Consider the following 26,668-nt stretch of genomic DNA (forward strand, 5'->3'; position numbering starts at 1 on the left):
TCCACCTGGTTTAGGCTGTTTTCGAAGAAGACAAGATAGGAAAATGGATGGATGCGGATACTTACAAAAAGCACCCCATATTTTGGAGAGATTTTTCAGTGCCAAGCGATACATCCCACGTGATATTCATTCGGTGCATCTGAGCCGTTCGATATATTTTTGTACGGGTCAGATTGAAACTCTCTCTCTCCTCTCACCCTAACACTTTCTCTCTCATTTTCTCTCTCCAAATCTAAGCCATTCAAAAATGAAATGAACGGCCCGGATGCGCGAGCGAGCACCACGTGGTACCCGCTCGACACTGATTTTTTTTTCCATATTTTGCGGCAATGGATCCTCTCCTTTTATGCGCAAAGCTTTCAAGTGATCGCAACCGTTAGATAAAATTTTCAACGGTATGCATTTGTTTTGATATTCCTATTGGTAAGAATATACTTTTACCGATAAGAATACCAACTGATCTGATCATTATTTGTCAATATGAACGGTCCAAATTGGGCTGCACGCGCTTCTCTGCAGACAATCCCTTTTTATTTATTAGGGGAGTGATTTTAAACTCTCCATATCCGCACCCTCTTTTTTTTTTTTTTTTTTAAGTAAGTCTAGGTAAATTTTTTACTAAAAGACAAAAATAAAAATAAAAAAAGAAGTGTGAATATAAAAAGAGTGTGTGAAAATCAATTCCCTTTATTTTATGTAATGCTATAGGTATCGAACTTTAGGGGTACAAAAAAATTAGATATATTAGATTGAGTTGATTTTTTGTAGGGTTACTCTATAAATTATTTTAAAATTAACAAATAGTTTGAATTATTCGTGTGCGATCCAAAAATGGGCCCCGCATGTCGTACATTTTCGGTACCCCCAGCATTTTTTTTTCAATTTTCTTTTTTTATTTGTAGTATTTTCTTCACTTTTATTTCGATGATGATCCAAATCATTCAATTCCAACATTTGTCAGAGAAAATTCATCATGTTTAAGTTCAGTTGATTGGATGATGGTAAATACGTTTCAAACTCATTTACGAACCTGATTCATATTGTGGTTAATGTTGATTACGTGCTCTGAAAATTTAACAGTTTAGATCATTATTGAACTCACGAAACAAGCTCCAAAATGAACAAACGGGATGATTGAGTTCATTTTCATGAATAGGAGAGGATCCATCTCCATTTTACTTCACCACATCTCCGTAGATCATTGTAGTTGTGAGGAGAAGTGGCTGCAACAAAAAAATAAAGTAAAGAGGAGAAGTTGATGGGGAATGAAGAAAATGGGTGTAAATAGTAATGCACAAATTTTTGTCCCCAGACGTGCTGTAGACACTTTCAAGCTCCCAAAGCTATGCATATTCACCCTCCGCTTGATTTAATTGCAAAATGAAAACTATATTTTCCTAATTAATACTGTACTTCTTTTTTTTGATAACTTGATGTCCAAATCAGATTGGGCGCATCTCGACTAATTCCAAGGTCTTGAAGGTAACAACCGGGCATAGCCCCCACTGGCTGCAAGATTTGGAATGTTTAGCCTCCATGGAAATGAAACCTGTAATCTTATAGAGAAAGCACTTATTACTTTCTCAGAATCACTTGGCCAAATATTTTCTTAATTATTGATGTTGCTAGCTCTTAATTTTTGGTGTATGGTTGTTACTCATATAAATTTGACAGTTAGACACTCAACCAGACAGATTCATTTCCCCCTGTTCTTCATTTCAGTAAAACTTCGTATTTATTTGACACTCAACCAGACAAAATGAACGGCTTAATTTCGGTTTCACAAGGGCTTATCCAAGAGCAACTGTTCAGACAAACAATAATGACTCAATCACCTAGGAAGAGGACCAACAGCAACCAGGAGAGAGGTAAAACTGGACCAAGCTCCGGTTTGGGCCATCATACAATGACCATGGTCCATAGTTTACGTTCCTGTAAAAAAAAAAAAATAGCTCGGTTGGACATCAACAGCTATGTCAACATCACCCAGGTACATTTTGTCCTCCGACATACATATCGATGTCCGATCGACCTACGAACAATTATGATCAAGGGGAAAAAGTGTTTTAACTTTTACGCTGCGATAACCAGTAAATATGATGCCCTAATTTTGTGAACTACTAAGGTAACAAAACAAAAGAAAAAGTTCCCAGAAATCAGATCATGAACCTCTACAAGCCACTTAATAATGGCAGGGGCATATTTGACAATGTTGTCAAGAGCAGTGATGGAAACTAAGATACTTACTATGATGTTTTGCCACTTGCTTACCATCTTGCATCTAATCTCAACTCAATTCAATGACATAAAATCCCTCATGTTACCCATAGTCCCATACAACCTTAGAATTAAGACCCCAAATAGACAAAACCAAGTGAAAACACAAAAAGGAAAGACTTCTCTAAGCTTCAGCAAGCATCTACTATTTCATTCAACATTCCTGATGCGTATTGCAAGTATCTAGAGCATTTTTAGAGTGTCCCCAACTCCCCAGATTGTCTAAACCAAAAAAGTTCAATTGGTAAACTTGTTGGACACGTTTCCGAAGGGTGTTGGTGTCCGACACCGGAATATGGCCTCTGATGAAAGTGTCAAGGCTACATAGGGGTTGGTGATCCATCAAACCACATCTCTCTCTCTCTCTCTCTCTCTCTCTCTCTCTCTCTCCCACACACACACACACATCCCGACAAAAAATCACCAAAATAGTCAAAAGGACCAAGCTAACATGGAGCTCTTAGCAGGAGAATGAGTAAAATCAAGAGAACACCTGAAAAATATGCTCAGACACAGTTGTACCAGTAGCATTTCATGGAAGGGCTGAGATCGGCTATGATCCAGATATGCAAAAGAAAGCAGACATAATGATTCCGTATATGTAGTCGCATAAATCTTCACATCATGCACAAAACATCCTATGACACCTTGCATACGAGTCATTCACAACAGCATTGCACATAGATGATTTTGCTATACGACACAACAAATATCCCAACGAGACAACAATGATAAAAGTACCCATGTAATCTCCAATAGATTGGGGTATGAGTGGGGAGGCTTGGACAGATCTAACCTTAGACAATATCCCAACCAGGCCCGAGGTTAAAAAGTATGAGGTCCAACTAAACTGCAAGGTAATTCAAGGAAACATTGAGTTAAATCAAACATCACAACTCACAAAGCACACATCATATCTCCGTACTGACTGTTTGACTCTTAAACCAGCAGGTGGTCGCATTTTCTGGCTTCTGTCAACAAATTTAGCAACTCATAACGAACAAACATAATTTAACCTAAAATCAGATTTTATACATTCAAAGTAAAACCCAATAACAGAATTTAAACCCAATAACAGAATTTAAACCTTGTTCAACTTGATCTAATTTAAAACCAAACAACAGATATCTCTAGCCTATGACTAAGCAATAGGAAATTCAACAGAGGACACAGCCCCTTTGGATTGAGGGATTTGATAAGATAAGATAAGAAAAGAAAGGATTAGAATTGCTTGCCAAATCACACATTTGCATCTAGTAATTTGGCAAAAAAATGGATAGAAAAGTACAAAAATGACTTCTTTTTTGGTGAGATTTTGTGAGAAAAGTACACCCTTTCTCCAATCCAAAGGGGCTGATAGAAAATTAAAGCATAAGACTACGAAAATCGTTTAGATAGTAATAGTACATTAATACTAAATCTCCAATAACAGAATTTAAACCTTGCTCAACAATGAGAACCTGATGTAAATTAAAACTAAACAAGAGATATCTTTAGCCTATAACTAAGCAATAAAACAGAGAACACAGCCCCTATGGATTGAGGGATTTGATAAGATAAGAAAAAGAAAGGATTAGAATTTCTAGCCCAATCACACCTTTGGATTGAGTAATTTGGCCAGAAATGGATAGAAAATTACGAAAAATGACATTTTTGACAAGATTTAGCGAGAAAGGCCTCCCCTTCCCTTCCCTTTTTTATTTTTTTACCCTCGGAGAAAGTCAGTACTGGTAGTTGTAGCTAGTAAGGTTTGAACCCAGTCAAATGCATGAGAGTGCCTGAGAGTACATGATGTCTACCACTCCTCTTCCAAAGGCCTCCCATTTCTTTTCTCACCATTTCCCACAATCCGAAGGGGGCTGATAGAAAATTGAAGCGTAATACTACGAGAATCGTTTAGATAGTAATACGAGTTTAATAATTACTCCACGGGCAGTCCAAAATCTCATAAAAGTACGAACGACAACTCCATACATAAAAACATAGTAGCATTCGAAATCACCGAAACCCTAATATACCGTATCCGAAGCCCGGGTTTACAAAAACCCTAGATCAGATCAAATCAAGCCTCGGTCTCGTCGGCCTTGGTCTCCTCACCGGAAGCGGGGGCCACATCAGGAGCCTGCGCAACGTGCCCGTCCGGTACCGGAACGGTACCGGATCTGGACTTGACGGCGTCGAGCATCCGCCTGCTGATCTCCTTGGAGTAGACCTGCAGTACCTCGATCCCGTCGTCTTCGGGGGAGGCCCCGGCGGCCGCGAAGGCCTCGGCCTCGATGCGGCGCGCGGCGTCGGCGGCCTCGTCGGCGGGCAGGGTCCCGTAGCGCTTGGAGAGGACGGAGGACGGCGCGGAGAGGGTCTCGACGAGGCGCTTGGCGACGGCGTCGCGCGTGCGCTGCGTGGGCGGCCAGATGCTGAAGGACAGGGTGCTCATCTTCTCCGTCACCTTTGTTGCGTCGTCCGTCGGGGGTTGTTCGTCGGTTGCGGCCATTGTTGGGGTTTTTGGCTCTTCTTCTGGCGCTGGTGCGTTAGTGTGAGTCGTAGTCTCTTCCGCGTTGTCAGTCATTGTGAAGGAGGAGAGGAGCTGGAGAGATTATGACAGTGCATTTGGTCTTGGGGAGTTTTTATTGTTGTGGATGAGCCAGTATTTTCTCAGCCAAAAATCTATGTGCTTTTCGTGGAGTTTTTCGATTATTGAATTTAAAATATAAATAAAATTTAACGGTGGAAAAATCACTCGAGACATAGATACAGGGTTTTTGTGACATAAGAGATCGGATCATGGTTGATGATGAGGCAAGATTCTCTATGTCGAAAATTCATGTGTCTTTGTGCAGAGAAGTTTTTCAGCGTTGAATTATGTGATTTTTTTTTAAAACTCACCAATTGAAAACTTTCTCAACACAAAAACACAGAAATTTTCGAGACAAAACGAGATCAGGAATGTTACATACACTACACATTTTCACTACACCATCCACTACATTCTTTACGGGAGTCATTTCGGGTCCAACAAAAAATACAGAAAAATATCCATAAATTTTAAAATAATATTTTAGGGGGCCCTGCAAAAAATCAGCTTTAACCGGTATCGGTAAGTATTATTTCTAAATTTATAAGAGTGAAAATGCTCAACTGCGCAATTTCAAACATACGAACCCAGAAATAATACTTACCGATACCGGTTAAAGTTGATTTTTTGCAAGGCCTCCTAAAATATTATTTTAAAATTTATAAATATTTTTCTATATTTTTTGTTGGATCCGAAATGAGTCTCATAAAGAATGTTGTGAATGGTGTAGTGAAAGTGTGTAGTGTATGTAGCATTCCTCTAAGTAGATCAGACCCGTTGATGGCGTTTTGTGATCTTGTAATAAATGTGGGCGGTGATGTATTTGGTGGAGTAAAGCGACCGTTTACGTTAGGTAAGCAGTAAAGGAGTAATTTCGTAACAAAACAGTAAACCCTCGACCAAATTTTTTTTCTTTTTTGATAAGGAAGCCCCGACCAATTAGAATTGGAGTTTTTTTCCTTTAAAACCTGTTTGGAACTTTAGGCTTTGTTTGAAACATATGTAAAGAAAATGAAATGAAAAATTAAAGAAATTTCCCTCCCCTTCTTTGGATTAGAAAGAAAGTGAGAAAAATAAGATAAAATCAAGTTTTGAGCACGGTATGCTTTCATGCTCAATACAATTTTCGTGATATTTTCCTCACACTTTTCTTCTTAAACATATTCCTTTTTTTTCATTTCCTTTTCACGAGTTTCAAACGGATCCTTAGGTTATGAGAGAGAAGAGAAGGGAAAATACTTTACAAAAATATTTTGGACTAAATGTGGCAGTTTAAATTCGAATCATTCATTGCTGTAATTAATTATTCGGATTTGCTCATATTCTTTACCAAGTAAATCCAAACCATTGATTAGAGCAATATATGATTCAAATTAAATTGTCATGTCCGGTCCAAATTAAAGACCGGATATGATTCAATTCTTTTTTATTTTTGGTACTTTCTCATCTCTTCCCCACCCCCCCAAACTATAACGTAAAGATAATAATATTTTCTTATTTTTCCATTTCCTCCCTTTCTTTCTCAAAGTTCCAAACAAACCCTTGGCTCTTGCTAAAAAATTCCTCCAATAGATGGCAAACCAAAAAGAAAACTATTTTGATGCACAACTCACCCATTTTAGTAGACTTTTGTGGATTTTCATGTCAATTATTGCTAGGCATTAACCTATGCTATGCACGGAATTTTTCAAACTGCGAGAAAAATAAAAATTTTGAGAGTTTATTCATTCGTTAAGTTATGGTTTTTGTGTGCGGTTATTATCGTGTCAATAACTAACAACCAGTAAAGTATATTATCAAGGAATGTGACAAGTTAATCAAAGGAAGAGAGGGAATTATTGCCCTATTGAACAATGGAAACTTCAAAAGTGGAAATTTTGAAGCCATCCATATTGTGTAACAAATCATTCGTGATTTTGCAATGAAGTATTTTGTAAATCAAGACTAGAAAATGGAGTTTTTATTTATTTTTATTTTTAACGGCACTTGAAGATGGAGTTTGAACTATTTAGAGGACCATCGCTTGACATTTCTTTGCTTCTAAGGTATGTTATATTAATTTCTTTTGAATAAAGATTAGAAACGACGTGACTCTGTTTATTTTCACTTTTTTGTTTCGTTTTCAATATTTTTTTGAAACAAGTATCATAAACATGTTGTGTTATTATTTTTGTTTACAAAATACATAATCAATTCCATTAGTTTACGAAAATTCTAGAAACCCAAAAAAATGGAGTTTTTACTTTCAACAGCCCAAAAAATAAATAAACAAAAACTATTATGGTCACCAAACATGTTTTTTGTCTTTACTTTTTAATAAATAAACAAAAACTCATTTCTTGTTTTTCATAAAGAAAAAACTGGCAACTTCATCAAACAGATCCTGTTCGTTTTCTGTTTTGTTTTTGAAAATTTACACAAATTGATTTTCTTGCCATGCGGGTTCGTTCATTTCAGCGACCATTCTGAAATAGACAAGTGGGTGCCATGCGGGCATGTCGTAAAGGTATACGTGAAACTCTTCCTATCAAATCCATGATCCAAACTTTTCATTTGAGAACATCCATCCAGACAAATCTTAATTAGCTCACAGGAGGATGCTCAATGGACCTCTTATTAGACTAAGAAAGGTTTCCTTTTTTTTCTGGTAAAAAAAGGAAGCAGTCTGCTTCCTCCTTGCAATGTGGCAGAATATCCAACAAGAGGTTAAAAAAGATTCAAGTTTATTTAACAAGTTCCCATAATCTTCTTTGTTGTTGTCACGAGCTTATAGAAATGGTGGTTGTGACGGGCTTGTGCATTATTACCGGTGCTTCAGTATCGCTGCAAGCCTCATGACGATGTACAGATTCCCGGCAGATTGGATATATTTGAGATTCAAGATGAGGCAAGACCCCAAGAATCTACTTGCATTAGTGACAAAATAGCGTCAAAATGTTTATAAACAATGAATGACAACTTCCTACGTTGATAGACTTTCGAAAGTCCAGATCTCAACAAAATCCCCAACACCGGTATATCCTTCCAAACAGAGACTAAAACCAACCCCATACAACTAAATTTTGCTCTGCAACCCGGTAGTACACATTAAAACAGTACACCTTCCAAACTTCATACAACTAAACTTCTTCACCCGGCCTATCATCAAAACAGTAGACATTACAATAGTACCAGAAACCGAGAAGCCTTACAAACTAGATGTCCGTCCTGCATGGGCATAATAGCTGTCTTTCAACTCACATTCTATCTTCTCTCTTACGCGGGGCACAGGTGATGATTTCATCAACTCTAAGAATCATCTCAGCAGCCTCGGTGGCAGAAAGCAACACAGCCTGCTTAACTTTGAATGCTTCGGAGATCCCACGCTCCGCCATATCTCCCACCTGAATAAAGACTCCAAGAGTTGAAGTAAACAAGGAATAGCACTTACAAGAAAAAGTACAAGGTGATATGCTTGTCTTACGGCCCCATTAGTTTGTCCCTCCCTCTCTTGTTTCCTCTTTTTGGTTGAAAACTTCAACGCTAGCATGAAAATCCCACAAAATTGTGAGAATTTCATTCCTTTTTCGAGAATGTGTTGTAGAATCCCAAAAGCTACCCAAATCTAGCTTTTGATTTTGAGAATTTCTTACATTTTCAGGTTCTCAGAATCTGTAGATTCTAAAAATCAGTTATGTAGAATTTTTGACAAACATTCTAAAGTCTAAACTGATTTTTAGAAGCTAGAATCTAAAAATCTGTTTAAATATTTTTAGTGAAGATTCCCTCACTGGCAATTTAATAGGGGAAACCACTCCCTTAAAATAAGTTTTCTAATCCTATATTCTCATGGAATTATCTACCCTTTTGCTATTAGTACAGCCAAACAAACAGGGCCAACGAGTAATCTCTAACTTTCTACTTGAATTGCATCACTTATCACTTACAGCTCCAGTAATGACATCTATTCCTGCAGTACTTCCTTCCTTGTGGTGCTCTGCTCGGAGCCGAGCAACCAAGTCAGCGCTGTCCAAACCAGCATTGTCAGCAATGATTGTTGGAATTGCAATGAGTGCCCGGGAGAAAGCTTCAATAGCATGAGATTTTTTCCCAGGTGTCTTTCGGGCCAACTCATCCACTGCCTTTGCCATAACCATCTCAGGCCATCCGCCACCAAGCAAAACCCTACTGTCATTTACAGTCTGAGACAGCACACACAAGGCATCGTGCAGAGACCTTTCAGCTTCATCAAGCACGTGATTGCTGCCAAAAAAAAGAGCCACAAAAACATCAACATATAATAAGTAAAGCCATAGGAATGGAATACTTGATATCGGAAGGTTAATGTATGACCCAAACACAACAGCTGGGAATTAGGAGCCAGACGAAGCCCCATTAAACAAGTGTTGAAATCCAAATATACTTTTTTGCCCTTTAGGACAAGATGATGGATGCATTTCTAGCAATCAGATTTCATAATCAATCATCGAAATCCTTGCAGTACAGCAGGATTACACCTCAACATTGGAAAAGGCAAAGTAGATTGGAAAAACATTTTAGTCCCAAACCTCAACCCTCAAATCCAAAACTATTTCCATCTCTAATCACCTATCAACTATTAAGATTACGCGAACATTCAAACAAGGTGTCGCCAAGCACAAACTTGACCAATCAACAGACAGAGGCACCAGATATTAGCAAGCGACACAAAAAGGACTCTACATAAGGACCTCCTTTTCTATTCAATACAGTTAGCATTTTAAAAATCAGACTGGTCTGAGGAATGACATTAAATTAGTTGGTGACAGCGCTCAATGTACGTAATGTGAAAGAAACAGTTAAGAGAATTAAAACATAAGACTACAAAATAATATACCTTGCACCTCTCAATACAATTGTGCATGCCTGACCCATTTCGACACCCGAAAATTTGATCAACTTGTCCTCACCAATCATAATTTCTTCAATGAGCTTGCAATGTCCAAGCTTAACTGATTCTGGATTGTCAAAAGTAGAGGCGATATCACCACCCGTAACTAGAGCCAAGCGCTCAATGCCATCGAAATCAGCATGCTCAATTGCAAGTATTCCCGCATCAGCAAATAGTTCCTCTGGAAAATTGTAAATGAGCTGTCGGTTCACAAAGCAGTTAATCCCATGAGCTAAGATCTTTTGCACCTTCTCCCTCATCTTCTCCTTCTCAGCTGCTTCAATCTCAGCAACCCTATTCATGGAATCAACACGAACTCGGGCGCCATAAATTTTCACTTTATCCGTGTCCATTGCAGTATTTGCAACCAAGATCTTTGCATTTTCAATGCGTTTTGGTTGGCCAATACCAATTTTCTTGTCTAGAATGAACCTGCCAAGTACACAGCAAACAGTTAGGATAACCAAAACTTCTTTTCGTGGTCAGGAGGGAAGAAATAAGAAACACAAAAAGTAAAACACGACTACTAACTTGGAATTTTTCCCATTTTCTGTACTCATTAAAAAAAAATTGGGGCACGAGAGAGAGTTCTCATCCTGCTCCCCCAAAAAATGGAATTCATGAGCCAATGCTTGCTCCAAATGGTAATCTAATGAACTACTATTGAGGCACACATCAGAATATAACCAACTTCGCAAAGCCACAGTTAGCTAGAATGAGGTCAGGGGAGGTTTTGATGGGCTCAAAATCTCAGATTATGCAAACATTAAGAATGAAGATTCAAAGAGTTGACGTTACCCTATTTCCAAATAATGCAAACTTATCATTGGCATAAAGCTTCTCCACCATTGCAGACATGCCAAAACAATCTCAGCAAAAAACAAACAAATTTTTAGTAGTCCAAGAACTTTTAGAATGCCAAAATAAGCATAAAGGAACATCTGAGCCGAGAGGCCAGAGAAAGCAGAATGAATGCCAATAAATTAGGTCTGCAAGCATTCCTATTGTAACAAGGAATTACAAGTTCAGATGTCCCACCCTTCGTCCAAAAAGGAATCAATCAAAGATCCGCCAGGCTTCTTAATAATTTGAATGGACTCCAAGTTTGTGCTGCCCTGCCATTTTAACAAAAATGATTAATGCCAACAATAAACAAATATATACTAAGGTTGCCTCCTTGTAAACTTACAAGTCTAAAACTTATTTTGATATTTTTTACTTTTTGTAATTTTTTTCTAGGTTTTCATTGTAATATTTGGGGTTGATCATTCGTCTCGAGTCTCTCGACAAACGAATCGGAAAAGTATAAAAATATGAACCGATGTTGAAAAAATTCAAATAAGACGGCACTTTAGACAAATAAGAGAGCTGTTTGATACTTTTTCGTCTTTAGTGAACTTTTTTTTGCTTTCGGTCATAATTCTATACTTTTAAGACTCCTCTCATCGAGATGGATGATTAATCCATAAAATATGATGCGAATCTAACAAAAAATTGAGAAAAGACTACCAAAACACACAAAACGTAAAAGAGCCTAACTAGAAGAGCTGGCCAAATGCACGAAGGACATTCTACATCAAGGTTAAACCTTCAGAATCAAAGAAAAAGAAAACAAATGCTACAGAAACAAACAACAACAATGCTCGAAACAATTGAATATGGAGGAAAATTTCAAAAGGAGCACACAAAATGGATTCTCAAAGAAAGTTCATCGCTGCAGATACCAGATGGAATCATGGAACCATCAAAAGGATAACCATACGGGCCTGTATGAAAAGTAATAAAGACAACATATTCCAAAAGCCAGCTCAGCAGCAGAGCCAAAATCCTTGCGGTGAACGTTGGGAACTGACCATGGTTCATAGTTGGATCCATCCTTGGGCCAACCTTTCTCGAGGGCAAAAACTGGTACTAATACTCATTGTTCATTCTTATTCATGAAAAATCTACAAAGAGGATCCATCTAACAAAACTGCCTTTAGATAGATGGTCCCAAAATGGAAGGTTAAAATATAGCCCATGCCTATGGATGAAGGACCTGTTAAGTCATAATCGTCAACCAAACCAAATCATCTACGAAGTACCAATAGAAGAATTTGATCTTAAATGGACGGGTGCATTAGGCACTTTGTAGTTAGATGGTTCAAAAGACACCTCTCCAAACTAATCCTGCGATGGAACTTGCATTCTTATAAATTTTCCAAACTAAAGACAACTAAATATGTGTCACCTCCTCACCTTTAGCCTCATAACAGCATCAACAGCCAGTTTTGCAAAATGTTTCTTATCCTGAGAGAGGATTTTAGAGCTCAAAGTAGTCATTGCAATCTTCATTAAGTCAGCCTTGAATTTCTCTGCATTAATGTTAAGTGTTATATCTCATTCTCCATAATAAATGCCACTGAAAGTAGGATCTTAATACCATGAGAATCATTGAGATGCAAATGCAAGGATAACTACCTACCGAACCAGAAAAAAGAAACCTAAGCAAAAATTGCAAAGAAGGAAACAGGGTCTCAATGTTAAGATAGTGTCATCCCTGCCTTAAATAACCCTCCAACAGACAAAAATCATCCATCCCGGAACTTGTCAAAAATGACAGGAGGTTCATAATATGAATCTCATTGTAAATCGAGAAGAGACAAGCCACTCTTCATAATACGAATCTCATTGTACATCTGATACTCGAATGTACTAAAAGGTACCTGGATCTTCCTTATTATCCATCACCCTCTTCAGTAAAGCCTCACGAGCACACTCAGCAGCCATCCGGAAACCTAAGAAATTAAAAAGCAACGTAAGGATAAAAAAAAACCCCCACAATGGTGACTATAAATCAGAAAGGACAAATTACACTGACACTAAACTATTTTAGGAACACCCGTCCACTGTTTGAAACAACAGCACTCATACTTATGTAAACTCATATAAAGGAACACCCACATTAACTGTTTATCAATGAATCACACAGATTAATTTAAGTTACAACCTTATCTGGATTGACCAATGAAGAATTATCTATATAATCAATCATGTTTTGCGACAGACTGACTTGAAAACCACCCATCTTCAACTTCCATCCACAACATTTCAGATTCTGAAACACCAAATGCCACCGTTAGTGACACCCAACATCTCACCTCCTTCACACAAAATGTCCATTGACAATTGACCCCATCCCAAATCCTACCACCACCTACAAATTTATGGACCAACCCAACCACTCACATAACTTCTTTGAATCACTCATCATTCTTTCTCAGTCTTCATTGTTCAGTCGATTATTTTTGTGCTTTGGCTATTGAGGGAGTTGGTGTGATTAGAAAATTGGGAAAAAAAATTCAAAAAACAAGTCAGGTATGGGGATAAATGCATAAAATACCAAGGGTAGCAATAAAATCTTTCAAACTTCAATTAAAGGAAGTAACTTGCCCCAAACAAGAATCGGCCAGTTTTGCGAACAGTGCATGTTGAGCCATAAGCAGTTAGAAGAAAATACTCGCAGACCACAAAGAAAACTTGGCAATGTGGATCAACTTCAAAATAAGACTAGCTACTTTCTAAGGACACAATTCCTTTATGGTAGTTCGCAAATTCTTCTAAAGTGATTATCCAAAAACCAAACTGGTTCTAACTTCTAAGAGCATCTCCAACCCACCCTCCATTTACACCTATGCAAATACGTGTAAATCCAAAGAAAGGTACCTAGAACGTGGGTGGACTTGATCGGAATCAAGGTTTGGACGTTTGGTTGCCTAATGAGTGGAAATCTGCATATAGCACCACAGGCCTGAAGAGAAGAGAGAGTGAGAGAGAGAGAGAGAGAGAGAGAGACACACACACACACAGGAGGGGGCAAGGCCTTACAAATTGATGAATGGGTATGCAATTCTTGACCAGAGTCAAGGAGTCTAAACTCGAAAGCTCTATAGGAGGAAGCTTACATGGGCCTTGCCTAACCATCTTGTGATCATTACATCACAAGGTGCATGAGACAGAGAGGTAGTACGCATCCTAAGTGTGAGTAGCCTGTCTCCAAGCTGCAGGTCGCTGTCAAAGTTGCACTGCAGGTTGAAGACCCAAGGAAACCTTCCTCCCTACCCTCCAAGCCACATATTTTTTATTTTTGGTACATCCCTCCACGCCACAAATACCCCAAGGTACTGCGGTGTTGTCCAAAATCCCTACTCATAGGAGTCAGGTTTTTGTGAACCTCATGGGCCTCATATGGGGGAGGCAGGAGGCAAACCGCTGCAGTGCTTCCAAGTTCATGCTTATGGTCGCAGTACCTCTTCCACAGACGGCGCTTAACTAGATTCATATGTGGGCCCTTATGAGGTAGTGGTATGGCCTGGGCCATGGTGTAGGGTCCTTTGAAGTTGGTGACATGGCCTGCGCCATGTCCATTTCTAATGTCAAAACTATCTTCTCTAATCCTCACCGTCGTCTTATTAGCATCAAACACTGCATAACTAACACTGCATAACAAGCCACATGAATGAATTCTTCGCATATTTTACATGGATCGACAAGGCATCTAAAGAAATACTGCCACATCATATCGAATTGGAAAAGGGGTACAAGGGGTACATTATAAGACAATTTTTTAGTCACCAAAAATTAGCATATGGGATATAAAAGATCAAAAGGTCCAATAAGAATGGACAAAAAGCACATCTCGACATAAGTGAGACTTAAGGGGGAAAAAAAAACAATGGAAGAACTAGCAAAACGTTGTCGTCACAAACATTAGAAGGTCACAGCTGAAGCGGATGGACTTCTCCTCCCCCACTAAGAAGAAATCATGGGGAAAAATGCAAAGTCAAGCTTATAACAGACCTGCAATTATGGTCATTGGATGAATCTTTGTTGCTACCAACTTTTCTGCCTCCCTCAAAAGCTCGCCAGCCAAAACAACTACAGAAGTAGTCCCATCTCCAACTTCATCATCTTGAACTTTGGAAATCTCTGCAATGTATCAAGGATGACAAGATATCGAATGAGAACTGTTTTACGATTGATAGAAGAGTTAGATATCATTCCAAAAGTACCCATATATGTGGAAGATTAGCTCTAGAAATATTAGTTACAAGCACATACAAGTTTCATAGTCTTGAATTGCTAACCACCAACTCATTTCATGATGTTGAATTTTAAAAAGCAACTCACTTCATAGTGTTGATTTTTTACCACCAACTCATCTAAAATCTTAAGATCTTAGAGAGGGGTAACTTTGTTATTCATATCCAGTATCCCCACTATACACGTGGTAGCAGGTACACAAAACAGAAGTAAAGATACCAAACTAAGACCAAAACACAAGAAAGAGAGGATACCAACAAGGACTTTAGCAGCTGGATTATCAATATGAAGTGACTTTAATATTGTAGCACCATCATTTGTCACAGTAACACTGTGTCCCCTGCCTGTTGACTGTAAAATTTTATCCTACAGAGAAATTGCATGCACGAGCAGCTGATTAAGTTGACAAACAGAAAGAGACCAAAATCATAAAGAGCAGGAACTTCTGATTTTCCAGTAAAGTGAGAATAAAATAAGGTTACCATTCCCTTAGGCCCTAAGGTTGTTTTCACCAAATCAGCAATTGCCATTGCACCGATAAAGGATGCCTAAAAAGAAGAATCATAATACTTGGTCAATGGCATAAAGAGCAAATTAGATTATGAATTGATGTTCTATAAGGAATATAGCTCTCACACAAGGAAAAGTCCTTCCTAAGACTACCAAGAAAGAATGGGAAAACTATAATCCAACATCTGTAATACCAGTACAGAACTAGCTCAAACCTGCAACTGTCAAAATATAGGCGCCACCAGATAGCTCAATAATTGTAATATACTGTAAACTGGACTGGACTAGATTAGATGAATGCTAGTGCATACATGCAATCGATGCAGGATGATAAAGGGAGATAGATAAGCAAAGATAAAACCCCAGGACTCCACACCCAAGGAACCCTATAAATCTGCATCTAGGGGTTGAAAAGGTGGATCCACACTGATACCAAAAGAAATCAAATTCAATTCATCAGCTACAATTCTAAGATTGCCTGTAGGGTACTTTAAAAAGGTTATTCCGAAGCATAAATACAAATCAAGAAAAGATAACTTATCAATATTTCTGAGGGATAAATACTAAAACAAAAACTAAATCTACCAACAATATCCTTGTGATTAAATCCTATACAGATAAATATTCTCCAGGATCAAATACGAATTGCATGTCCTGGTCCCTAGCAGTAATACTTCATCAGAGTATCGAAAACACAGTACACAGCAGAGATGCACTGCCAAAACATATACCATTAGCTTAAAAAGACATGCATATCCAGTATTATGCCTGACAGTCCAAACTCACCATTCTGGCGCGTTCACCCTTTTCTTCTGTAGCTTCATCTTTAAAAAGCCTCTCCACCTAAAGAAAAACAACCACGGCAACAAAATAAAAATAATCAAATAATAAAGCAAATTCCAATAACTTCAAGAGTGATAAACAAGCCGAACGAGCTCAGCAGTTAATTGTCCAAGCAACATGTTCAAGCTTTAGCTTGTTTATGAGACAACCGATCTTGAAACGACCTTTAGTCGAGTCGAAACTCGAGTAGCTTTAAATTTTTTATACATCATAAGCTGAACAAGACGAGCTGTAGCTTGTTCGAGCTTGGTTCAAAAGCTGCTTCAAAAAAATGTTCAAGCTTGGTTGGAAAGCTTAACAAGCTTTGAAAAATGTTCAAGCTTAGTTTGTTTGTGTAGCAAATTGATCTCGAGCGAGCTTTTTTTTTTAACGAATGAACACGAGCTCAAACTCGAGTGTTCGTTTATCAACTTCAAGTCATCATTAGTGTGTAACATACAACCATTGGAACCACGTAAGCAAGACAGAGCCAGACACCGAGTGCTCAAACAGGCTTTAATACAGAATGAATGACCAAGATCTAACAAAAAGACAGGGTAAAGTTACTAGTTCCATAGTTCAGCAAACAGAAACAGAAACTTATTCCACAGTTCAGCAAACAGAAACTTCTTAAATAACAACATACTATGAACTATTCAACCACGAAACATGCAACATGAATGGGATTTGTCTCCTGAACCCCGAAAAACAGGGAAAAGTTACTAGTTCAATAAACTGTGGAGAAGCAAACCCTAGACGTAACGCACCGATTCCATCTTATCAGCCCCGGCCCTGAGATTTTCAAGGCCCCAGGCGAGATTTGAAAATGGGGCCTCTCAAAAGTTTGTATACATATTAGTATTTGGAGTAGTGGAGCATCAAAGGTTTGTAGTGCAATGGCAATTCGCTTGAAGTCATTGGAACAGCTGGTCGAGTGATCGAACCACGGCAACATCATTTCCAAACGGTTTTTTGTAAGAGTTCAAAGGTGTTCACGTTAAAAATGTAGGCGTGGGTGGGATTCGAACTTAGGTTTCGCGTGTGGCACAAGTGCTAATAATTGACATACATAATATTTATTAGGTTTCTGCTATTTGGGGGCCCTATGATTGGGCCCAAAATGGGAGGCCCAAGGCGGTCGCCTGGTGGGCCTACGCCCAGGGTCGGCCCTGCATCTTATTCCACAATTCAGCAAACAGAAACGTCTCGAAATAACAACATACTATGAAATATTCCACTGGATCAATAAAGAAACGTCAAACATAAATGGGATTTATTTTTCTTCTGAACCCAAAAAAACAGGGAAAAGTTTTAACCAACCCTAGTCCAATAAACTGCATTACTGCAATATCACCTACCCCAAAAGAGAGAGGCAAACCCTAGTCGTAAAGTTACAATTCTTTCTCACAGCATCAAAATCAAGTGAATAAACGGAACATGTAAATAAACCAAATAAATTAAAGTCTCTAACTGAGAATTACAATATAAAAAACAGTGTAAAAGACCCAACTCAAGTAACCTGTACTGAATCCAATTCTAGGACGAAAACTCAGTAATAAAGTTACGCGACTGACATAAAGCGAAGTGTTTTCCATGGGTAATTTGTCTTGCACCCATCGCACCTCCGTTTTTATACCTTATCGATTTTCGGAGTGGAAAGACTATAGTAACTGAATTGAAATTGGGTGGAGTGAGATGGGATTAAGATTTACCTGAACCATCGATCTTCAAGGAGGAGAGAGAGAGAGAGATGGAGTCGATCGATCTTGAAGTTATCGGTGGTTTTCGCAGTGGTGAGTGAGGGAAACGAGAGAGAGAGAGAGAGAGAGAGAGAGAGAGAGAGGAGAAGGAATGACGCTGCTGCCGCTCTGTGTTTTGGGTGCAAAGTGAAATAGGGTTTGAGGCTTTCAACGGTAAATGGAGTAGCTAAATGAAAATTTTCTCCTCATTTAGATATTTCAACGTGGAGATTAGAGATGTATATCTCAAGTTCGGGTTTTAAATTAAAACTTTTATCTCCCTAAAATCGAAAACACAAAAATATAGTTTGTAAAGCAAAATCAAACTGAACTGCGAAGCTATCTTCGTAATCGAACCAAACCGATTATTTCAGTCGATTTTTTCCAAATGGTTCGATTTTTTCGTTTTACATATCCCCACTCTGAATGTTTTTTTTTCCCGACTCTTCAAGATAGTGTTAGAGAAAATTGTTACTAATGCCCCCGTTGTACTTTTGAAACCATGATAGCAACCCACTTATAGTTTCAAGACACCGTATAGGGCTCACACGGGTCATTAATTTTGACATTGGCAATGAATAATTGAGTTATGATTTTTAATTATGAACGGTAAGAATTATTTATTATCGGTCATAATTAATTTTTAGTGTGGACCGTTGATTGATGAGATCGACGGTTGTGTGCCGCCTATACGTGCACTACACGGGGTGCACTATAACACCTCCGGATCAAAAGAATACACACAAAACAAAGCGCTACTACCATTTTGCTGCTTATAGTATCAATGCACATATGCTAGATGGAAATGGCCGGGCTACTGGCTACATAAATACTTTTAAAAATGGACAAACAAATTGGGACGGATGAAGTATCTTGGGTTAAGTACTTTTGGCTCCATACTTTGGGCAGTAAATCTTTATTTTTTTTATAAAAAAAAATTTACAACTTTTGTGGTGCAACTAAATTGAATTCGGGTTTAGGCAACTTAAACAGCGGGACAGGCACTACACGTACATACTGTACATATATATCATTAATGTCGGAATCAGACTCGATAACCGTAATAACCGCGTTGGAGTTTTCACGATGAAAGGAGATGCCAAGAGCGAAGAGAAGAAGGAAAAGTAATCAAGTTTGCTGTGCTCCGAAAAACTATGCTCATCAAGAGTCGCCATTTTTTTTTTTTTTTGGTTACAAAACGGTTAATTACTTGCTTGCTCCACAAGTCTACAAATGCCATCCCTATTCCAACCACACACTCCGGATCCCATAAGGGACAGGACTCCCCTTTTCCGAGCAAATTTCGATAATTTGAGCCACTCAAAGTGATCAGAACATTATTTTAAGGATATCCGACAGAAATCGACAAAAAAAACATCGGGAAGGGCTTGATCGGAGCAGTTTTCATTGAGCCGTTTAATGAAAACTGCTCCGCAGTGAAAATTGCTCCGATCAAGCTCTTCCTGATGTTTTTTTTGTTGATTTCTCAGAAGGTACCCTAAAAATCACGTTCTAATCACTTTGAGCGGCTCGAATCATCAAAATTTGCTCGGAAAAGGGGAGCCCCGCACGATAGCACCGTGCAGGATCCCTTATGGGATCCGGACTATATATATATATATATATATATATATATATATATATATATATATATTCACCGCCGCCGGTGAAGCCTTCATAAGCGCATTGTCAGTTTTCATCTATCATTCCAAATTAAAAACCCTAACCCTAACAAAATCCCAAACCACCACATAAATCCCATTCATCAATTACCTTCCTTCTTCTTCTTTCAATCAATCAAAGATGTGTTAGCAGAATTAGGGGAAGCAAATCACGTGCTCTCCAGCAGAAGAGCAATGCAACGATAATCGACAGGAAAGTATTCAACGAATGCCTCAACGAGATCGCAAGGGCCCTCCTACAGGCCGATGTCCAGTTCAAGCTTGTACGCGATTTGCAGACCAATATCAAGAAGATCGTTAATCTCGACCATCTCACTGCTGGCCTCAACAAGCGCAATCAAGATCATCCAACAGGTGAGATACGAAGATTTCATTTTATTCGGGTTGTATTTGTTTGTTTAATGTAAAATTGCCATCCTTTTGATAATGAGTTTACAGTATTACGGTCAAAAAAAATTTCTCACAATGTTTTGATGACATTGCTCTTCAAATTTGGTTTAGCTTCGCTTTTGCTATCTTCTTTGGAGATGCTCTAAGTTTTCACTCTCCCAAATGTGGGGTATTACAATCTTCCCTTCTTAGGAATGTAACATCCTCAGTGCATATTCCTAACAATCTCCCATAGTGTCCGTGGTGGCAGAGCGTATTCTACCCACCACTTAGACTAGGGCGGGGTTATGATATCATTTGTAACGAGCAAACCCAGCTGACCATAACGAGCAAACCCGGCTGACCATGGATGAAGTTTTGGCTTTGAAACGTATACATATAAGAAGATGACACGTATTCCTAGGTGGGAATAAAATATACTAAGTGAATCTGAGCTGTTCATGTACACTTTAAGGGTCTTTTCTTTGCTTCTTTGCACTTAGCATTTCTCTTGACGGCTCAGGACATTGTGTTTTGATAATTAATACACACCAATGAATGACGTACTGAGAACATTTGTTAATGCTGAAAACGTTGTTGACGGGTATTAATTACCAAAACACGTCATTAACCGTCATTTTTCCGAACTTTTTTTGGCGGGTTGGGCTACATACACTTAAGGTGACAAGCGAGTTAATTAAACGAGCTGAGCATATAGTAAATCAATGTTGGTTTAATAACTTATTCGAGCTTGAAAAATATGTTCAAGCTTAACTTGTTTATGAGACGAGTCAATCTCAAGCTTATCTTTGAAAATACTTTGTAATATTCTAGATATTTGAAGTATATTTAATCCAGTTACGAATTATTTTGATCGAACAACAGATGTTTGGTCACCTTTGAACTTTTCTAGGGTAATTTAGGCCCATACTTCTCTATGTATCGATTTATATCTAAATATATTTGGATATGAAGAGTAAAATCGGTAAAACATATAATTGCATGATGAAAACATAACGCGTGATGATGTCATGGATGAAAAGTTAAGTGAGGGCTGCATTTAGGACTCACATGTTATTTCAAAAATTTGCCTTGCTTCACTAGCCATGGATGGTAATGTCATGGACATTAAATAATGCATGTGGATTCTCACTCATTCGGACCTAAGTGACATAATTCATGCACGTGAGTGCGAGTATAAAAGCGTCTCTAACACACGAGTGTGTGGGTTGAAAGTGTAAGCGCAGTGCGAGAGATTAGGATCCAAGGGTGCTGTAGTGCACCCCTGTGTAGTGCGCCTGTAGGGCAGCTTACTGTCGTCGATCTCATCAACTAATGGTTCAGATTAAAAACAAACTCTTCGCTGGAAGAGTTTAACCGTTGAAAACACTTTTGGACGGCTACGATGCTGCACTACACACAAACGCACTACAACGTTTCCCATTCCGCGAGATTTTGAAGGAACGCATGACATTTTGAAGGATTAAAAATAACTTATGTTCGAACCACAAGGTAGATTGATCCAATGTCGAGTCCAAAAATCAACTAGCAAACCACACAATTATTGTTGAATAGAATCACGATCTAAATTGAAACCTAATAACCTATCGAAAACCTACAGAGAAAAACGAGCAAAATCGCGATGCAATGTGAATCAGAATCCGTGGAAAGCAAAAAATAACGCGCAATTTTATTTTCTCTTTTAAACTCTTCCACAGTGTTTCAATTTTTCCCCTTAAAAAATAAGTACTTATTTGTAATTTTCAAATTTAAAAATAATAGGCTTATTAAAATCAAAAAATAAGCAATATGAATCTTGTTTGATAGATTTCGATGAGATCCATCAAATCCTGCAAAACAAAATTAAAAAAATATTTTCATAAACCTATTATTTTTATGCTTTAAAATAGGTTCTTATTTTTTAAATACTTATTTGAGAAAGCGGAACGAGAGGCCAATCAAGTCCGAATAGTAGTGAACACAATTCATACATCAAATTTCTTTTTGCGGGAAAAAGATGTTGCATTTTGTGGACGTTCATGAAACATCAAATGCTCATTAAATGACATATTACGAGCTTGAATACAATATAGGATGTTTGTACATAATTATTCAATTATAAAAACATAAACTGTCTACAAAGCGTCTTTCGCGTAGCGAAGAAAAAAAAAACATTTTTCGTGTATTCAAACTTTTACACAAATATCTTAAAAAATATTCAAGAAAAACAAACAAACAAACAAAAAATTCGGGTTTTTTCAAGAATTTAATGAAGATTACATACATATCAACAGAAAATCTTGAAAAATAACAATGAATATTTCAGCCTCCATTATTAAGTTACACTTATAATCTATACACATACATTGAAGTTAATTAAGAATCACAAATATGATTTCCACAAAATTTCCTCGATCAACGAGGTGATGAAGGATTTGTTACGAAGGATTTGTCGCAGAAGATCAAGTATCTGTTGTTATTTATACCAAAAAAAAAAAAGCAACTTCTATATATGTTTGTGGCTAACAGAATGTTCTCAACCAATCAATAAAAGATTTTTCTTCAAGGAATTGGTGAATCTATCTTCCCAACCTAATCAATAAATGAAACATGAAATGTGGCTAATGGAATGTTCTCCAGAATGAGTTTGGAAAAGAGGTACTATCAAAGAATGGTACCCTGGTTTAATTTACATAATACTTCATAAAAATGACATCTACTGAACAAAAAATGCCAATCAATAAAGCGGTACAAATTTCATTCACAAATAATTTGTTCTCTCTCTCACATATTGAGGTATGTATATAAATGCACCTATGTTCCGTTCCGAAACAGTAAGTGTATATATGTTGCATATATACACACACTTCTATGGTCGGGGGCCACCTCTGTTCCATTCAGGCATTCAGTCATGCTGCTGCAAGGATGATTTATTTTCTTGTTTCTCGCCTTAATTTGCTTCAATGGTTTAGGGAATTTAAAGGAGTACCTTATAGGTCTTATCTTAATGGTGGTGTGACTTGTAAATTAATGTCCTTATATATTATGGACAACTAAGATCTTACAGCAACATTTGCTGTTGTTGCCCATCGATCAAAAAAAAAACATTTCCTGTTGTTGTTGGTATTGCTGCAATTATGTTAAGGTTAACTGTTTTTGGAGGAAACCATTCTCACAAGCTTTACACTAGAATTTAAGATAAGCCCAATTGAAAATATAGTTCACCTATTGCATACTAGTCCATAGTTAAAGAATATTCTAAAGAACTTTAGAGAGTTCTAAAAGTATCTAGAATGCTCTAGAAGATTCTAGAAAGTTGTGGAGGGATCTAGTATGTCTTGAAGAGCCTTGATTATGACGAGAGCCTTGAAGATGCTAGAAGATTCCGAAAGGTTTAAGAAGACAATTGGCATATATGAGTGGAATCTTTTAAAATTTTATAGAAGATAAGGATTTTAAAATATTTTAGGATATGGAAGATGGGTGAGAACTTCTATATAAAGGGTGGAAATTCTCGTTTGTGTGGTGTGGTAAGAAAGAACAAGTGCGTACTCATATTTAGGAAATAGACTTTGTTTTGGGTTGTTTACTTGTGATTTGAAGCGCTTTTCATTTCTTGAGTATATGTGCCAAAATATGGTTTTTTCTCCCATTTTGAAAATGTGAAAATTTACTCGATAAACCCAATAACCAACTCAAAACTTGGATAGCAATCCGGAGTATAGGGAGTCTTGCACTTATAGTAGATGGCATATGCTTTATTGTATGTGGAACAATGTATCCAAGACTAGTCTCTAGTCCAACACCAAATACTTTATTGTAATGAAATGCAATCCATATATGGATCGGAAAAACTCCACATACATAATACTTTATTGTAATGAAATGCAATCCATATATATTGTAATGAAATGCAATCCATATATGGATCGGAAAAACTCCACATACATAGGTCCGTGAAAACGAAGTATGGGAAGTATGAGGGGGAGTCACAGTTACAATCTTTGTCCTAAGGTATGGGAGCTGGCCTATCAAATTCGCAGCACAGCTCCAAGTGAAGTTTCGGCAACTCTTTCAGTTCCCATGAAACCAAATTATAGTAATAGAAGCACTGTGACTCGGGTTCAAGTAAGATGGCTCATATTTCAGTGGGAGCCACCTGTCAAAATTGTAAGATATGAGTATATGAGTTCAGAAGCATTGAATCAAGTGTCTTTAGGTTTAAGTTTTGAAGTTTTATTTGTCGATAGATCCAAAATCCTACAATACACATCCCTTACTTGGGTGTGTATGATATGCACCATTATTATTTGTCATTGGATGTTTCATTGGAATGTTTCAGACATAATCTAGACCCTTAAAAAAATTAAGCTATTATCACAACACACTATCGGTTACCTGAACAACAGGTAACCCAAAGAATTAAAAAGAAAATTATCCTATTGTCTTTATAATTCTAATTTGGGAAAGATTTCCCGCACAAGATTTGAGAATATTTTAAATTTTATTTCTGAGAATTAATTTATATAAAAAATATATTTTTATTTTTTTTTTAAAAGTTGAAGCTAAAATTATTTTAAGTGAAAATAATTTACTTCTTTAAAATACATTAGTCTCGATAATTATTAGAGGCGACAATCTCAACCCACATTTCTTAACCCGTCCAAATCCGCCCACTTATAACTCAACCCAACCCGCCCATATTGTATAATGGGTTGATATGGGTTGGACCCATATAAACCCATATTTACATGGGTTTAGATGGGTTAAAAATGAGTTCAATATGGGTTAGACCTAAAATACCAATTCTTGCACAAAATCGCTTCCTGTACGGGACCAAATTCGGTCTGCTTTATTCACTTCAATTAGATTCCCCTGCAAATCCCCACACTCTCTCTCTCTCTCTCTCTCTCTGACTTTTGGAAAGAACTAAACTAAAACAAATCTGGATTTGGCAAGTTAAAATGGGTTAATTTTTTTTTATTTGATAATTTTGCGCTAAACTTTTCAGTCATCCATTCGTGCAATTAATTTGCTGAGATTCGTTTTCAATTATGACCGGTCACAATTAATTGTTACCGGTCATAATTGATTTTCAATTCGGATCATCCAAAAACACTTTGGACGTGCGCGATTGGTCTTCATAAAACCTTCTTTACGGAATGGTCTGCAAATAAGATTTTTTGTTAAAGGACAGAGAAGAAGACTTCAGGTGGGTTTGGATTGTTAAGTCAAAATGATTTTTCATTTTTGTCTTTATTCAAAAAAATTTTGCATTTGTTAATTTTGCTTTAAATTTTTGTAACTTATCGATTCGTTTCGTCAAGAGGAATCAAAAAAATAAAATTTTTTTAATCGAAACTCGGTTATTTTTTTACAAAAAAGATTATTTTTTTACTTATTTTGTCTTTATTCAAAAATTCATGAGTTTCGATTATAATTTTTTACTTTTTTGATTCCTCTCATTGAGACGAATCAATAAACTACAAAAGTTTAACGCAAAATAAACAAATACAAAAAAAATTAAAAAAAAGAAGAAAAAAGTCACTCAATTTTTAATCCAAATGCACCCGAAGCCGGCGTTGGTATACCAGATATTTTAGCTTAGGGAGAAAAGGAAGTAGAATGGGTCGGGTCGGATGGGTTTGGATCATAATTTTTTAGTTTTTCGATTCTTCTCTGAATAGAACTAATAATCGACAAAAAATTGACGCGGAACGTACAAATTGAGTTTTAATCATAAAATTTTACTTTTTTGAATCCCCTTATTGAGACAAATCAGAGAAAGGAGGGGGGGAAGAGAGGGGAAGGGGAAAAGGAAAAAAAAAAAGGAAACGGGTCGGGTCGGACGGGTTTGGGTTTGGCCTGACCCATATTTAACCCGACCCGTTCCAACCCGTTTACTTTTTGACCCATATTCGACCTGTTCATATTTGACCCACGACCCGTTTCAACCCGCCCAAACCCGCCCAGACCTGCCCGTTTGCCACCTATTTATCAAGGCAAAAAGATATCATTATCATCATGTAATAAAGAGTCAAGTTAAGACATTTTTTTACATAATTTTTAAAGTGTGTGGTGTGTCATATATGTTTGGCCAATTTTTTCTTTTGATTTTTTTTAAAACTATTTTTAATATTTTTCACAATACCTTTAATTGCATAGTAAACTTTCACACAAATAGGCCAATTAAAAGGAATATCGAAGTCGGTTATCCGTATTAATCAAGCAACGAACACTAACAAAGTTAAAAGGTGGGCAAGAGAGTGTTGGTCATGAGATAAATTTACCAATACATTTAGGTTATCTGTAAGAGATGATAATATTTACGACTTGCTATTTCTTTTTGGTCAGCTATTGCAATGTTGTTTCAAACTTATTTAATTTGCAATCGATTAGAGAACGTATTGAGACCTATCAATTAGCAAATCGATTTCACATTGTTTCCCAATTGTATTTTATTCAATCACAAAATCAATTATAATGTCTAATCGATTTCACATTGTTTTCCAATCGTACGTACTCGATTCAATCACACAATTATAGTTGAATAGAATCACGATCTAAATCAAAACCAAATAACCTATCAAAAACCTACTAAAAAACTAGCAAAATCGCGATGCAATATGAATCAGAATCCGTGGAAAGCAAAAAGGAATGCGCAGTTTTTTTTTTTCATTTTAAACTCTTCCACGGAATACATAAT

General features: G+C 37.2%; 2 protein-coding genes across 3 annotated transcripts; both read right to left on the reverse strand.

Annotated features, from left to right (window-relative positions):
• Positions 1–4,172: 4,172 nt before the first annotated feature.
• Positions 4,173–4,881, reverse strand: LOC131331276 (MFP1 attachment factor 1-like). The gene has a single exon (XM_058365160.1). It carries the CDS (start codon positions 4,841–4,843, stop codon positions 4,340–4,342), a length of 504 nt encoding a protein of 167 aa, XP_058221143.1. The 5' UTR covers positions 4,844–4,881; the 3' UTR covers positions 4,173–4,339.
• Positions 4,882–7,732: 2,851 nt separating this feature from the next.
• LOC131331277 (T-complex protein 1 subunit beta-like) lies at positions 7,733–18,095 on the reverse strand. 2 transcript variants are annotated; one of them, XM_058365162.1, is made up of 12 exons: positions 17,885–18,055; positions 16,633–16,713; positions 16,137–16,193; positions 15,323–15,388; positions 15,095–15,206; positions 14,598–14,726; positions 12,464–12,535; positions 11,997–12,112; positions 10,797–10,873; positions 9,705–10,190; positions 8,776–9,091; positions 7,733–8,232 (listed from the first exon to the last, which is right to left on the reverse strand). In XM_058365162.1, the coding sequence occupies exons 2-12, from the start codon at positions 16,636–16,638 to the stop codon at positions 8,086–8,088; spliced, it is 1,584 nt and encodes a 527-aa protein (XP_058221145.1). In that variant the 5' UTR covers positions 16,639–16,713; positions 17,885–18,055; the 3' UTR covers positions 7,733–8,085. The 2 variants fall into 2 exon arrangements, with proteins under 2 accessions (XP_058221145.1, XP_058221144.1); XM_058365161.1 differs by lacking the exon at positions 16,633–16,713 and having other exon boundaries at positions 17,885–18,095.
• Positions 18,096–26,668: the final 8,573 nt, after the last annotated feature.

The sequence above is a fragment of the Rhododendron vialii genome, chromosome 6a, assembly GCF_030253575.1.
Source record: "Rhododendron vialii isolate Sample 1 chromosome 6a, ASM3025357v1".
Classification (NCBI taxonomy): domain Eukaryota; kingdom Viridiplantae; phylum Streptophyta; class Magnoliopsida; order Ericales; family Ericaceae; genus Rhododendron; species Rhododendron vialii.